This window comes from Hypanus sabinus, chromosome 30, assembly GCF_030144855.1.
Source record: "Hypanus sabinus isolate sHypSab1 chromosome 30, sHypSab1.hap1, whole genome shotgun sequence".
Taxonomy (NCBI): Eukaryota; Metazoa; Chordata; class Chondrichthyes; order Myliobatiformes; family Dasyatidae; genus Hypanus; species Hypanus sabinus.
The window spans coordinates 34,948,571-34,965,222 of record NC_082735.1 but is presented as its reverse complement, the minus strand read 5'-3'; the positions used below and the strand labels follow the sequence as shown (position 1 = coordinate 34,965,222).

General features: G+C 43.8%; 1 protein-coding gene across 3 annotated transcripts in view; it reads left to right on the top strand.

Moving 5' to 3' along the window:
* The first annotated feature begins 8,184 nt into the window (after nt 1-8,184).
* Nucleotides 8,185-16,652, top strand: part of cnksr1 (connector enhancer of kinase suppressor of Ras 1) — a 130,835-nt gene continuing 122,367 nt past the window's right edge. For 2 of the 3 annotated variants that reach the window (XM_059954686.1, XM_059954685.1), the window contains exon 1: nt 8,185-8,320. In XM_059954686.1, the coding sequence (XP_059810669.1) occupies nt 8,269-8,320 (52 nt within the window). In that variant the 5' untranslated portion in view covers nt 8,185-8,268. The remainder of the gene's footprint in view (nt 8,321-16,652) is intronic. The other variant, XM_059954687.1, reaches the window with a different exon arrangement.

Below are 16,652 nucleotides of genomic sequence, written 5' to 3'. Positions count from 1 at the left end.
ATAAACAAAAGAAATTCTGATGAAGCAATACTTACGAAAAAAATTGTTGTCCAATTACACTGGAGATGGTGAAATGATCCAGAAATTGGTCAGAGCAGAGGAAGTGTGTCTGGTCAATGAAATGATACTCTATCTGATATGATGTAACTAAAAATGACACTGCCTTTCTTCAACCTGGTTACTGGTATTCTGTGTTCAGATTGCATTGAATACAGGTGGGGAGAGGGTGTCGTTGGAGTAACCCCACCAGAAGGACCGCAGCAGATCTTTCCATGTCTAAAATAATTTCTTCCGGTAAAATGGCAGCAAATTCAATCGCAGTGGCTTCTGCAGGGCCAACCAAAGGTTGTCTTTTGTAAATGTATATTTTATGATCACAAGGCCCTGCTAGACATTAAGTACTTAAAGCTCGAGCAGGTCTACTCTATCAGTGAGCTGCTCGTTGGCTCAAAACAGAAGGAACTAGACTCGGTGCAGATCATACTGCTGCTTGTGTCAGAGGAGTTGATGCACCAGGGCAGTGTTCAGTCTAACAGCAAGTGATTCTCTTAGTCGCCTTTATTGCCTGATTTACTGACTGATTGGGGGACGGCGGGGGAGCAAGGTGGCCTCAGCTGCAGTGAGAACAAGGCCTCGAGCCTGAGTGCCACCTGCTTACGGACGCCAGGGGAGAGGTGTTGGAGTCAGGGCTCTCCACCGGAGGCACTGTGGCACAGCTGGAGCCAGTGCTGCCCACACAGTATTTGTTCGGCAGAAGACAACTATATTGTGGTCGATTACACACTACTGCAACGTTCATGGACTCAGGGCCTGGGCTATGTTTTTTTGTGTGACTACATTTTCCTGATATCTTACATGCATCATTTGCACCTTGTGCTGTGTATGTCTGTTGGTACACCTTGGCCCCAGAGTATTTTGTTTGGCTGTGCTCATGTATGGTTGAATGACAATTAATCTTGAACTATATGCATATGGCTGTAACAAGATTGCTCACCACTACACAGTTAGAAATTAACTTGTCTTTTACGTGTATTGTTGATAGGGTGTATGGTGTTATGGTGTGCACTGACAGAAAACTGAACCCAGGTGTAGAAGAATGACTGACTCCCATGTAGAGACAGAAACAAGAATTTATTCATAGGAATTCCAACAGAATATCGGTGGCTTGACTGAATGACACTGCAAGACGAATCATTCTCAAAACACACAAGTATGATGTGATAACTGCTGACTGGGAATCTGCTTCAAATAATCATAGTATGCAGAAAACCTGTGCCAGTCACAATCAACTTGACAAGATTAAACAGAAAGTAAAAGGGCTTAATGACTCAAGTTAAGACAATAATTAACAAATACAGGTCCACAGGCCCACATGCTCATAGCAGAATGGGGTGTCCAGGGAGGGGTAACACCTCTGGTGAAGGGGCTTGTCGTGTCCATTCTAGGGTAACTCACTCAGCTTTGCTCCCCGCTGGACACCCGGCTCTCACCTACGGCTCCAAGTAGATGTTTGCATGTGACAGCGGCCGCACCCCGGTACTCCGCTTCGACAGGTGGGCTAAACCAGGTCAGGGTAAGCTGTGGCCTCGTGCCCCAGTGAGATGGAGACAAGCTTGTAAAGTCAGCTGCAGGGGACTGGGCAGATGAGATCTACAGTGAGATCCAACGACCAGGAAGGTGGGTCTGCAACTCTCCATGGAAAGCGAACAGCACGATGAGGCACAGAAGCTGTGGTCGTCCACAGCCTGTACTCGACTTCTGAGGTCGAGAGATTGGAACTGCATCCAGTGCCATGGCTTTTCCACGTTAACAACTCTCCTCCATAGGTTTCTTGTCATCGTCGGATGTGGCGAACACCCACCAGGTCTTGTTGATAAATATGGTTTATAATTACCAGCTTGCCATTTGGTTTGAAAGGAAATAATGGACACCTGGAGATCTGTGGCTAAGGGAAGAATCATCACTTGACAGTTTTCTAAAAAGAACAATAGACACCTGTCGAAAAACACATAAGAAATATACAATTCAGATTGCATTCAAATCAAGTCCCTAACGTCACGGTTTGTTATTGGATCATATTAGCAAGCTCCTTTTAATTTAATGGTGTGGGTAAATTAATCCTTTATTCTGTGACTGAGTAAATGTCAATAGTATGTGATTGCCAGCTAGTGAATGTCCAAAAGCAATGAACACCAGCCGTGTGTTTAATAGTTAGGGTCCATTATAGTTAAGCCTTATTACGATCTTGCTCAAAAAACTATATTAAAGTCATTCAATTTGACTTTCCTTCATAAAATCATGCTGGTTTGTTTAATCATGCTTTGTTACTGATTACTTTTTATTAAAAAATTATAAATACCTTCACTTAATTAAATTTTAATCAGTCTCTGAGTTTGCCACTTCTTGATGGAGATTTTATTTCTCAAGAGAATATATATTCACTGAGAATATTAAAATAATTATTTAAATACTTATAATTTTTGTCGACTATTTATGTACGTATTTTTTAAATTTTAATTCAAATAGTGAAACCATACACTGGGATTATTAAGGTAAAAACAGAAAATGCTGGAAACCCTCAAAAAGTCAGGCAGCATGTGTGGAAAGAGAAACTGGGCTAATGTCAAAACTAGGAAAGACAGAAAACAAAGTTGATGTTGAATTGCACACAGAAGATGAGGGAGGGAGGATCTGAACAAATATGCCACAGTTGTCATTGATTTTATAAAAACAGTCGTAGTTGAGCGTGGCTTCGCTAAATAATTCAGTCTTCCTCAACCACGAGATGAGCTCTAGATTGGCTCCAGATGAACCACAAGATCTTTGGTCTGCCTAGGGCCAAATCAGTGGCATTCAGCTTCTCACTTCATCACCTCTCCCCCACCACCCACCTTCCCCCTCACCTAGTTTCACCGGTCACCAGCCAGCTCGTACTCCTTCCCCACCTTATTCCAGCTTCCTTCCCCTCCCATTCCTGTCCTGGCTCGAACTGTCCACTCTTCATTCCTCGCCACAGATGCTGCCTGATTTGCTGAGCTCCTCCAGTACTTTGTGTGTGTTGCTCAAGCTTTCCAGCATCTGCAGAATCTCTCGTGTTAATGATTGGGATAAGCTGATGATGAAGTCATCATGATGATGATAGGTTAATGAAGAAAGAACACAAATTGGTGAGTTGCTGCTTCACCTGGCTTAATCTGCAATTTTCCTAATCCAGTGTATTGTGTTTAGTGTTCTATGTTGGAGAAACCAAATGTAGATTGTTTGATTCCATTTCAGAGCAAGCCTAAACTTCCAAATACTTACCAGGTTAATTATTCAACCTAATCCCAGTATAACCTGGTTTGTGGCATCTCGTACTGTGGTAACAAGGCCCAATGTGAGTTTAGTGAACAGCATTCCTAGTTGCTTCCATGAAATATTGGTCCAGCAATTATCTCCTACTGTTCTCCCTGAGCTCATCCACCAAGATATTTTTGTTTTCCTCAGTCAGGCTGAAAAATAAATCTCCTCTTTCTACAAGCTTCTTCTTACTGCCTGATTGACCAACTGGGCTTCTGGTTTTAACGAATCAGTAAAGCACTGTCATTAATGTTTTGGGATTATTTTTTGCACATACGTCCAGCCAGATTAATCCTACATCCTGTTCTTCAGAGACAATTACTTATTCTTGCGAGTTACACCACAGGTGTTCAAGGCAGCAGTCAAAGTCCTCCATCTCTTATTGTCCTTAGCAGTGGTGTTCAGAGCTTCCCTAATCATGTCAGTAGCTTCCTCCTGGTTTTCATTACTGTCAGCCATGCAAGTCCCAGGTGGAGACTCAGGAATAGCATTGCACACAGATGTAGAAGGATTCTTCAGTGTTGTTCCCTAGCAGTTATGTTTGACCAGTCAGGGTTGTTAGTCCTGAGCAGAACCCATGAACCTGGAAAATTGGTGAACCACTTTTAGCCTGGACTCTACCCTTTGACCTGTTTGGCGTGGGTGACCCTACCAAGAGCCAAAGCACAAAGCCCTGACTCCAGCCAACGTAGCTCTCCAGGTCATTGAGGCCCGCGAGCCCCCAAACCACAACAAGGTTGTGCTCCTCTCAGAGGCTTAAGGACAAATATGCAGTTCTTATCCTTTCTTATCTTCACCCCACTTTTCGTGCACACATTCGTTCATATCTCTTCATTATTGTTTGTCTTTTGTAATCATCTTCAAAATATTTAACTGTCACTCTGGTGACAATGCAAGCTAGTCCATCCTATTGTTAGTAGAGCAAATCCATCTGCAAGTAGCGCTGCTAATAGCTCATCCATGTGATTGAAAATACGTCCTGTCATCAGATGCAAAATATTTAATTTGTATGTTTCACTATTTTCTACAAAATGGTGTATTATTATACCTGTCCCTGTCAAGGACAAGGACAGGAATTTAAAATGGATCACTTTTAGAAAGGCAATTTTAAACATATATATCTGTGTACAGAATTCCACTGTTTCTATACATGTTTGATTGGATATAATTGGTAATTGGCTAAATATTGTCAAATATACTGAGGGGGAGTGAAAAACTTATTTTTCCATACTTCTGTGCCTAGCATCACTTTATGGACATGCAACTAATCTATGAATATAAGTTGTATTATGTATTTATATTAATTGTGTTTCTTCTTATTATTGTGTTCTTTATCTTTTGTGTTTTTTTGTGCTGCATTGGTTCTGGCATAACAATTATTTTGTTCCCCTTTACACTTGTGTACAGGAAATGACATTAAACAGTCTTGAATCTGCCCCTACAGATTATTTCACCACATTGGTACATTGAGGTACTACAAGGAAAAAATTGGAATGGAAATCAGGAGTCAGTTATAAACAGCAGGGTCTTAAGCTTTCCCCTAACAGCTAAAATTTAGTCTGCACATTAATTGTCTAAAGGAGCATAATCCCTATGTGCAACCAATCATTCAGGTCCATCAGTGAGTTACCTTCATGTGGTGGTTCCACTGAAGTTTGGTATTGTTGCCTACACAGAGCAAGACATTGATATTTGCACAGCCGATAGAGCAATATCCAATCACAGCAGTGTACTGACACCAAATTAGAGGAGGGCATCAATATCTCATCAGATCGTTGTCCCCTTTACATTGTGGAAAGAGACAATTCAAGGAAATATAGATAGCCTAACTATATATCCATAAAGAAATTGACGCATAATGTAATGCAGAAAATTGTGAAATCATACACTTCTATAGAAAACAATAGTAATAATTTTTAAACACTGAGAGATTGAGAATTCTTCTGTGGGATCTCAATGTCCTCACACACAAATTACTAAAAATTAACATGCAGGTTCAGAAAGCAATTAGGAAGGCAAATAATATATTGGCCTTTATTACAAGAGAACCTGTGTGCAATTATATACTCAAAGCCCACACTGCCACCAGGCATTGTATTGTCAGCAAACTATAAATATAATTGTCCATTCCACATTATTAAAAATGCAAATACTGCAGAGACTGGAAATCAGAAATAAAATCAATGAGTTTTTATAATATACATTATATCAGGCAGCATCTGGGAGAAAAAAGAAACATAGTGTTTTGGATATGAACCTATCCTTCTCATTTGTCAGCCTGCGGGAAGACCAATCTCAGAGTTGTATACTGCATGCAAAAATTGATAATAAATGTACTTGGAAACACCTGGTCTACACATTGGTGAACTGATTGAAGATGATCACACAACTGCTGTTTATGCAACAAAGACAGGAGCTATTCATTCCTGCAAGGTTGCACCTGATAAATGTTGTTGGTTTTAAAAAGACATTCCTGATATTCCTTGTATTTATTATTATACATCCCAATGGTCTGTTGACAGACAACAGTGTCGTGGGTGACACAGAGGGGCATCTTATTAACCTGCTGCCTGACAGCTCCAGTGAACTTGGTTTGATCCTGCTGTCCTGTCTATTCAAAATTTCTACGTTCTGCTTGTGACTGCACTGTTATCCCCGGCAGTCTCCAATTCCTCCCGCATCCCAAACATGCGGGTGAGTAGATTCTTTGGCTGCTGTAAGTTACCCCCAGTCTACACGTGAATGAGGTGTGTGGGGTGTCCAGGGAGGGGTAGCACCTCTGGTGAAGGGGCTTGTCGTGTCCGTTCTGGGGCAGCTCACCCACCTTTGGTCCCCGCCGGACACTCGGGTCTCACCGGTGGCTGCAAGTAGCTGTTTGCACTCGTCAGCAGCCACACCCCATAACACCGTCCCGACAGGCCAGCTAAAGCGGGTGAGGGCAGCCAGTGAGACAGGGACATGCCTGTCCTAACATGCAAAGTCAGCTCCAGTGGACTGGGCGGATGAGAACCTCAGTAAGATCTGATGGCCAGGAAGATGGTACTGCAGCGCTCCATAGGGAACGAAGAGTGTGACAAGGCATGGTCGTCCACTACAACCCAGGAAAATCCCAGTCTGTGACACTTATTTGTATCACTGGACTCAGACAACTGAGGCCAAAAGTGGAACTGCCCCAGTGCAACGTCATTTCCACTTTAAAAACTCTCCTACATAGATTTCCTGTCATCGTTGAACAGGATGGACAAACACCATTCATGACTGAAAGGAACACACACAAGAAGTTGGAGGGACTCAGCAGGCCAGGCAGCGTCCATGGAAAAGATTGCAGTCAACGTTTTGGGATGAGACCCTTCATCACGGCTGGCCCGAAACGTCGTCTTTTCACTCTTTTCCATAGGTGCTGCCCGGCCTGCTGAGTCCCTCCAGTGTGTGGCTTGGATTTCCAGCATCTGCAGGTTTTCTCTTGCTTGTGACTAAAGGAATCTGAGTGGTGTTGATAGGAAGGTGGGCAGAATAGTTTACAGGGGAATGGGAGATTGGGATTGCTCTGTGAACCAGCCCATAGTGAGTCAAAGCAGCCGCCTTCAAATTGGGAATAATGTGAAACAACAGGCTGGGATGACTGTGCTGATGGATTTGGCCACCTATCTATTAAAATCTCTTGATTATTCTCCTCTACATTCCAGGCTAGAACACGTCACTTCCTGCTGTCAAATCTTATCATGATTTTAATCTTACTCAGCCATTTCCTGTCATTGATTAACTTGATATAACTCATTTCCATTCAGAGTTGCGCAGTGGTGTAACAGCCCATGCAGTGGCCTTATAGTTCTACGTCTCAATTCAAGAATGTTTCATCAACACATAAGTGTAAAGGCAAACAAAATTATGGTTACTATCAGGGGTAGTAGGGCCCGTAAATGCAAATTAAAATAAAACGGTGGGTGCTGAAATTTTGAAGTAAAAAGAGAAATTGGTGGAAATACTCATTAGATTGGGCAGCATCTGTGGAGAGACTAGTCCAACTAGTGAATAAAAGCAGGCTCTGGTCCGGATGCTGGGGAGGAGATACATCTCTACCAAAGGAAGTGTAAGGAGCTCCTTCCCTCCGCTAGCCTGCATGTCACCCTTGGGCAAAGTGTAGCACCTGCTTAGCCCCCCACCCCCAATCAGGGTCAGGTGAAACCATGGGAGCAGGTGGTGGATGGTCATATCAGCAGCTGGTGCACATCACAAGTCCTGGTTATGCGACCACTGACACCACACAGACAATTTTGGAAGAGATAATGGCTATGGTAATCCGTTTTGTAAAGGCACTGCCCAGAAAAAAAAAGCCATGGCAAAGCACTTCTATAGGAAAATTTGCCAAGATAATCATGATCAAAGACCGTGATCGCCCACACCATACAACACGGCACATGACGTCCGCAGCTCCACTCTCTCCGTCTCTCAGTTAAGATGTTGGCTTTTCTCCTCGGATCAACTATGGATTCCTCTCACTTCCTATGGAATCCCACATAAACTTTCAGCTGATCATTAAAGCAGAACGAACTACGCGCTGGATTGACGAAGGACGTGCCGTCCACTTAATGACTTAAGGTCAACACTCTCTGCTCTTTCTCCATTCCTCCCTCTCTGACCGTTCCTTCCACTTGCCGTTCTCGATGTCCCCTTCTTCCACCTTTCCCAATGGCTGTCATATACACTCCTCCTCCTCCTGCTCCTCATTCTCTCTCTCGCTGGATCTCGAGGGCACACCTTAACTCCACGATTGACAGTGCAACCCGCCAATGAGAGAGGCGCTGCCGCCTACCTGTGGGTGACGACGCAGGCGGAAACGGCTAAAGTTTGTTGAAAGTTGCCGTGAGTTCGGGCGCGTCGGAAGCTTGTCCACGATCGGGGTTTTTGCTGCTGTACCAGCTCCCGGAGATGGAGCCTGTCAACACTTGGAGTCCGCGCAGAGTTGCGCTATGGCTACAAGGTGAGATCAGGGTCTGCAGAGAGGGAGCGAGGAACAAGTGGTAAAGTGGGCGAGTTTTCTTTCACCTGATAGTTCTCCCCACCAAAAAGAACCCGACCTGTGCCGTTCCTTTATCCGTCGCGATTCGGTTCCTCAGAAAGAACGGGAAAGGGTTTACAGTGGCTAGTTCATATAATCCCCCTTTCGCAGGTCTGTAACCTGAGCCTTTTTTATTTTGCAAACCTGCAAGGTTAGGGTGTCTTGTTGTTAATTGCTACATTTGCACGTTTATAATAATAGAACGAAACGCGGCACATTCAGGGCAACAGCCTGAATGTCAACAAAACGAAGGGGCCGGTCCTGGGCAGATTGCGTGCCGCTGTCTGTATCAGCGGTGCGGTGATGCCGGCGGTGGGGAGCTCCAGACTCCAGATACAAATGTCACCAACTATTTCACCTGAGGAAGAGACGACCCGAGACTGATCTGACAGTCCTGATGAAGGGTCTCAGCCTGAAACGTCGACTGTTTATTCATTTCTACAGACGCTGCCTGGCCTGCTGAGTTCCTCCGGCATTTTGTGTGCGTTGCTCTGGATTTCCAGCATCTGCAGAACCTCGTGTTAATAATTGGACCTTCCGCAGAAGGCTGAGGGGGGACCTCAGCGCGGCCCTGATGATTGGTTGCAATTTTTAACGGATGCACCAAAGGAAAGCATCCTGTCTGGATGCATCAGAGAATGCTGCAACTGCTCTGCATAAGAACAGCAAGGAACTCTGGAGAGTTGTGAACCTGGCCCAGTCCATCATATTTCATCTCTACTTGACTCTGGCTATACCTCCTGTTGTCTTGGAAACATTAATCAAGGATCTCATCCAATCCTGTCCGAAAATTCAAAAGCATGTACCACCCGACTCAGCCTACGTACTTACTGCCCATTACACAGGTGGTTTTTAGGGCAGCAATGAAGGTCCTCTATCTCCACCTGTCCTTGGCCCAGGTGTGGTTCAGCGTCCTCATTCCTGCCCGTACGGTATGGCACCAAGTTGTCTTTGGCCTCCCGCATTTTCACCAGACTCGGGGAGAGTTCCTGTCCCACTTCTCTCACGTTTCTGAATGCACCTCCCAGAAGTTAAAGATGAACTCTTGGTCTCCTATGATCCCTTGCACTTTGTTCCCCTGCACTGCTCTTTCTCTGTAACCACAGCACCTTGTGCTGTATTTGGTAATCTTGTACAACCTCGGTGTATTTTACTTTGGCATGTTCCGCCTGGATGACAGCCAAGATAAGATACTTGCTCTAACTTCATTCATTTGACAGTGACCATCATTCCATCCAGAAAAAATAGGTTGTTCACCTTGGCCAGGACTGAAATTTCCATCTTCTAGTGACATTTCAGCCAGCACCTTGGGTTACACTGGTGTTATCAAACCAGTGTTAAAAAGCAAGGCACATGCTGACCTTGGACCCTCACCATTAATGAGGTTGGGAAGCCCTGCCTTAGACCACATGAGATGTTGAAAGTTGTGCTCGCCATCGGAGTTGGGTGAAAAATTAAAATTTGGAGAAGAGCTGAATGTTTACAATGCCAATATTCCAACCATACTCATTAACAAACCTTTGTCTCAATCCTTGGACCCGTCATTAATGGTAAGGGTCCATGGCAAAAAAAAAGGCATGGTTCCTTTGTAACCAGGTAACCACAAATATATGTTTTAAGTTGATGGGCAGGCTTGCTCTTTTTGAGGTGGTCATTGCCTGGAACCTACTGAATCTTAGTTCACGGCTGAACGTTGTATGTATGGATGATGTGCCCTGGTCTATTGTATTTCCTTCACCCAACACTACGCAAGCTTCATCATCAGAAAGCCAAGACCTCAGGTGAGCCAAATGTTGCTCTCCATTCTGGCTTGACTTGAGTATTGTTAATGGCACTCTCCCTACAGTTAAATTTAGTCCCACACTTCTAAATCTGGAGTTAGCTTTGCTGAATAAAAAAGTGAAAGTTTTAGGGAGCACCAACAAAGAAGCATGTAAAAACTGTGAATTGCATATCAGTGTTTATTTTATTTAGAGTTACAGTGTGGAATAGGCCCTGCAGGCCCCTCATGTGATGCTGCCCAGCAGCCCCTGGCAACCTCAATTTAACCCCAACCCAATTATGGGACACTTTACTGTGACCAATTAACCTACCCGGTATGTCTTTGGACTGTGGATGGAAACCAGAACACCCGGGGAAAACCCACACGTTCCATGGGAAAGACATAGAGAGACTCCTTACAAAATGCCGCCAGAATTGAACGCCAAACTCTGGAACTCCTCAAGCTGTAGCAGTGTTGCGCTAAAGGTTATGCTACTGTGGTGTTGGTGGTAATGGCTTTGAACCTAAGGTAGTGTGTGTTTCTATAACTCTGGGTCAATCTGGTGCTCAGAATCTGAAGTCGGTGACCCTAGGTAATGTAGGCTTGAAGGATGATTTAGCTGGGCAACTGCATTGAAAGTATAACAGCAAATGATGATGTAATGGAGGATGAAACCTATTTAACCAATCGCAACCATCTAATTGATCATGAGCGTAGAGGCTGTAGCAACATACAGCAATAACCTCTTCATTTTGGATTTGCTGGAGATCCTATTGACTGGCTTCATCCAAGTATTCTCAACAGAGCTGAGTTCCAAAAGTGAGGGGAAAGTGGTTGATAGACAGCAATGTTAAGTCAGAATTTGACCTTGTGATATCAAGGAGCTTTAATAGAATTTAAGTCAAGGGAAATAAAATTGTAACTCCACTGACAACATAACGTGGCTGAAGGCCAATCGCTTTATCTGCTGGTTTGACCACTTCCAGCAGTTTCAAAACATAGGCTTTTCTTCATCATGAGAAACCTAAAGTGTGGATATTTATTAACTCCCTATCTGATGGCACTACATGGGTAACTTCAACAGAGTACTGAGTACAGGAGATGGGATGTTATGTTAAAGTTGTATAAGACATTGGTGAGGCCTAATTTGGAGTACTATGTGCATTTTTGGTCACCTACCTACAGGAAAGATGCAAATAACTTTGTACAGAAAAAGCTTACAAGGATGTTGTTGGGTCTGGAGGATGTGAGTTATATGGAAAGATTGAATAGGTTAGGACTTTATTCCTTGGAATGTAGAAGACTGAGGGAACCTCCAGTCTTGTGGAAGGGTCTCAGCCTGAAACGTTGACTGTGCTCTTTTCCATAGATGCTGCCTGGCCTGCTAAGTTTCTCCAGCATTTTGTGTGTGTTGTTCAGAATTATGAGGGGTATTGATAGGGTAAATACAAGCTGGCATTTCCCACTGAATCTGGGTGGGACGATGACTAGAGGTCATGGGTTAAGGGTGAAAGGTGAAAAGTTCAAGGGAAACACAAGGGAAATTTCTTCACTCAAAGGGTCATGAGAGTGTGGAATGAGCTGCCAGCTTGATTTCAATATTTAAGAGAAGTTTGGTTAAGTACATGTATGGTAGGGGTATGGAGGGTATGGTCCCAGTGGAAGCAGGCCATTTAATTGGTTTGGCACTGGTTGGATGGGCTGAAGGGCCTGTTTCTGTGCTGTACTATGTCAGTATACAATGCCACATACCATTAGTTTGATGCAAGGTTTACTAAACCCATTGCCTCAACTACATGGAATAATCAAATCCACCTACTTTAAATATATATCTAACCTCACAGAAAGAACTCCAGGGCAGGGCAGCCATATGTTTGATGTCTAATCTGTCTAAGCATTCATACTTTCCACCAACTATGCCTATAAAATGTGTTGTGGCATCAAGTCAAGGCTGCTTCTAGTCCTTCACAAAGCTCCTGCCATCTGAATGGCAGTCTGCTCCTGTGTGTTCAAGTGTCACACCAGCCGGATTTGGACATGTTCTTGTCTTTTCATTACTTGAGTCAAAATTCTTGAGTCTGTCCAATAGAATCATGGGAGTATCTCCTTTGCAATGGCTGTAACATTCCTTTGTTATTACCTGCTCTGAGTATTAGATTGCCTGCCCTATCCTTGGTATGTGAATGTACAAAAAATAAAGAAGGGCTTGTGGACTGAAAGCATTATATAATTTGTATGTTTAAAAAAAGCAAGATAGAATTTACATGTAGTGGTTTGAATAGCTTTCATTATCTAAGAGTTTTGAAGCCTAAGTATGTCCACAGGAATTTAAGATCCTCAAAGGGGAATTGGCATAGAATAATGCAATTTAACTACTGGGGAAGCATTTATTTGATTGTGCATAAGAGGTTTGTCGGCAATTCTGTGCAAGAAGCTTTCCATAATCTCCGAGTGAAATGTGGCCTTGTAAATTCATTACATTGTCCAAGGCAGTTATTCGTCAGAGCCAAAAGAATAATCTTTTGGATCAGATGCATGTCAGAAGTCTTGTCAGTTCATTGCAACATTTTATAAGTCTCTACTTTCACAAATCCTAAGTGCTGACCTTCTGATCATTTGAGATAATTAAATGTCTTTTCTTTCCAGTCTCATGTTTGCTTGATTTTCTTTGGAACAGCACTTTGATTGTCAAACGGTTGTGTAGCTACAAACACCAGCAATTCTGCTGCTGCTGGAAATCTAAAGCAATATGGCTGGCATGGTAGCGTAGTGGTTAGCACAATGCCTTACCGTACAAGCGACCCAGGTTCAATTCCTGCCGCAGCCTGTAATGTTCATTCATTGGTTAATTGGTCATTGCTTAGATTAAATTGGGGTTGCAGATCAAAGCACACAGCTCAAAGGGCTGGATGGTCCTATTCTGCTTTGTATCTGAAAAAAGTAAATACACACAAAATTATGGAGGAGCTCGGCAGTTGTGTAGTTTGCAAGATGAGATGTTAGCTGAGGAAGGATGTTGCCACTTCATGGTAAAACCCTCCTGACTTAGAATTGCCTAACTCGAAGCAGGAGTCGATCTGAAGAACTTATCAGAGCTACACGCCATGAAAGCTCGCAAGCCAAATCCTTGAGGTGATCTGTCATGTTAACACTGTTTCTTATGTGGTTCAGAGAAAAAACGTTCTATTGTGAGCACTAGACATTCTGCAGATGCTGGAAATCCAAAGCAACGCACACAAAATGCTGGAGGAACTCGGCAGGTCAGGCAGCAGCTATGGGAATGAACTAACAGTCAATGTTTCTGGCCACGACTCTTCCTTGGGACTAGAAAGGAAAGGTGAAGGTGACAGAATAGAAGGGGGGGGGGGGAACAGGTAAATGAGGCTAGCTGCAAGGTGATAGGTGAAGCCAGGTGGGTGGGAAAGGTAAGAGAAGGAATTTGATAGGAGAGGAGAGAGGACCAAAGGAGAAAGGGAAGGAGGAGGGGACCTTGGGGAGGTGAGAAGAGGTAAGGGGCCTGAGTGGGGAACAGAGGAAGACAGGATGGGGTGGGAATTTTTTTTACTGGAAGGAGAAAGCGATATTCATGCCATCAGGTTGAAGGCTGCCCAGACGCAATATAAAGTGTTGCACCTCCACCCTGAGAGTGGCCTCCTCGTGGCACAAGAGGTGGCCACGGACTGACACGTCAACCTACAATATAATGCAGATTATGGCTACTCAGTCAGGAACACCACCTATAAACTAAATGACTCATTCTGCCAAATAATCATTATGGCCCATGGCTGTTGCAGGCAAGTGCAATGTTTTACTATCTGTTCCCGAATGTCTTTGAGAAGGTAATAGTCACTTTCTTGCAACAATACAGCCTTTAAGAACAAGAGAATGCAGATTGCTGGAAATCAAAGCAACACACAGGAGGGGACCTGGAGGAACTCAGCAGGCCAGGCAGAGTAAATAGTCAATGTTTCAGGCCAAGAACTTTATCAGGACTGGATAAAAGAGATTAGGAGTCAGATTACGAAGATGGGGGAAGTAGACAAAGAGGTACAAGGTAGTAGGCGATAGGTCAAATCGAGAGGAGGAGGGGCTGAAGTAAAGAGCTGAGAAGTCAATTGGTGAAAGAGTTAAAGGCTGGAGAAGGGGGAATCTGATGGGAGAGGACAGAAGGCCATGAGAGAAAAGGATAGGAGGGGAGCACCAGAGGGAGGTAAGGAGATAAGGTGAGAGAGGGAAATAGGAATGGTGAAGGAGAAGAGCAGCTGGAGGTGGGGAACAATTACCGGAAGATTGAGAAATCGATGTTGATGTTATCAGTTTGGAGGCTGCCCAGTTGGAATATAAGGTATCGCCACTCCAACCTGAGTGTGGCCTAATGCTGGCCATGGACGACATGTCGGAATGGGAATGGGAAGTAGAACTGAAATGGGTTCCACTGGGATATCCCTTTTTTGTTTTGGCTGGTGGAACATAAGTGCTTGAGGAAGCAGTCTCCCAATCTGCGTCAGGTCTCACCAATGTACTGGAGGCCGTACTGGGAGCACCAAATACAGTAGGTGGCCCCAGCAGACTCACAGATAAAGTGTTGCTTCACTTGTGAGGACTGTTTGAGGCCCTGAATAGTAGTGAAGGAGGAGGTGTAGGGGCAGGTGTGGTACTTGTTCTGCTTGCAAGGATAATTGCTGGGGGGGGAGATCAGTGGGGAGGGACGAGTGGACAAGGGAGTTGTGTAGGGAATGATCCCTGCAGAAAGTGGAGTGTGGGGAGGGAGGGAGGGAAGGATGTGCTTGGTGGTGGGATCCCGTTGGAGATGGCAAAGTACCTTTATGGTACTGGTGCTTCCACAGGTTTGAATGTTTTAGTATTTAGACCCAGCAACTACGATGATGTGATTCCATTTAGGGTGGTTTGTAAAATGAAACTTGCAAAGGGAGTCAATCCCTTGATGTCCTTCAAGGTTACAGAAGTTTTGAGTTTGGAAGGTTCAAAGGCACCTGTTGAGTGGGTGATTTCCACTGGTACTACAGTGCAGTTTTATGAAGGGTCGTTGACTTGCAGCATTAGATGGTATCTCTTTCTACAGAAAGAGGGCGGCACAGTTACATAGCTGATCGTATAGCACGATTACACCACCAGCTACCCAGGTTCAGTTCCTGCAGCTGTCCATGAGGAGTTTGTACATTCTCCCCGTCCCTGTGTGGGATTCCTCCAGGTATTCCGGCTGCCTCTCGTGTTCCAAAGACCTATGGGTTAGTAGATTAATTGGGCTCATGGGCCAGAAGGGCCTGTCACCGTGCTGTATCTCTGCATAGATAATGCTTGACTGGCTGAGTTCTCCCAGTAGTTCTGTCTTCGTTTCAGGTTCCAGTACTTGCACTTTCATTGGTTTTCCTCCGTTTACTAGTGTTGATGACTTTAAGAGTCATGTGCAAGGTTGCTTCATCTCCTGAGCTCCATCCAAGAACTGAACAGTGTTCTATGATCTTAGTGTGTCTTTAGATAATAGAATAACATAAGGAAGTCAACCCATGAACACCACCTCACTTTTTTTTGTCTTTTTGCAATTTATACAATTAACTTTTATATATACAGTGGATTCCACTTAATTGGGCCACTGGTTAATTGGGGCAGCCGTTTATTTGGGGCAACTCTTAAAGAACAAAAACTAATCGAGAAAATAGTCGGCATTCCCTTCATTTATTTGGGATACCATGTCACTTAACTGGAGCAAGGACTTTTGCTGAACCATTTCTAAATAGTGTCAGCCACATTTTCTTGTGTAGCCGTTACCTGCATTAGGTGTCTGTGTTGATTTTTGTGTTACGTCTGTGCTGTTTCAAGCATCCAGGCTTGGAGATGCCAGAAACAGCCGGGAGCGAAAATGAAACTATTTCATGACTTAAGCAAGTCAGGAACTATGAAGAGTTTGGAGGTATTGACAATCATCCTAAATGTTACAATGAAAGTGAAGACTTAGAGGACGCAATCATCAATAGCAGTGTATGAAGGCAGTCCATGATCGACACGAGGTGTCTGTGCTGATTTTTGTTCATTTACAGTCAATCAAAAGAACACGGCAGCGTCCACTGGATGAATTCCTCTGCCGATAACTACTAGGAACAAAGACACAGTTTTATAGTTCTATAGTAGCATTGTAGCATTCTAATTTGTTTTTATTTTATTTAAATACTAAGTTTTTTTAATATCCTTTTTTAACTATTTCAATGAAACTTCAGCTAATTGGGGCAGCTGTTTAATTGGGTCAAAATGTACCAGTGCTGCTTTTTGAACACAAACATGCAAGTAGCACTACTTAAAAACTGTTCACACTGAGTACAGTGTAGAGTCTAAAGGCCACACGATGTGCATGGAGTTGATCCTAGTTAGCAAGTGTTCACCAGCAGTCTCCTGCCCCAGTTAAGCAGCATACTGTCCCAAATAAACAAAGGGAATCCCGGCTATTTTCTCAATTAGTCTTTGTTCTTTAGGAGT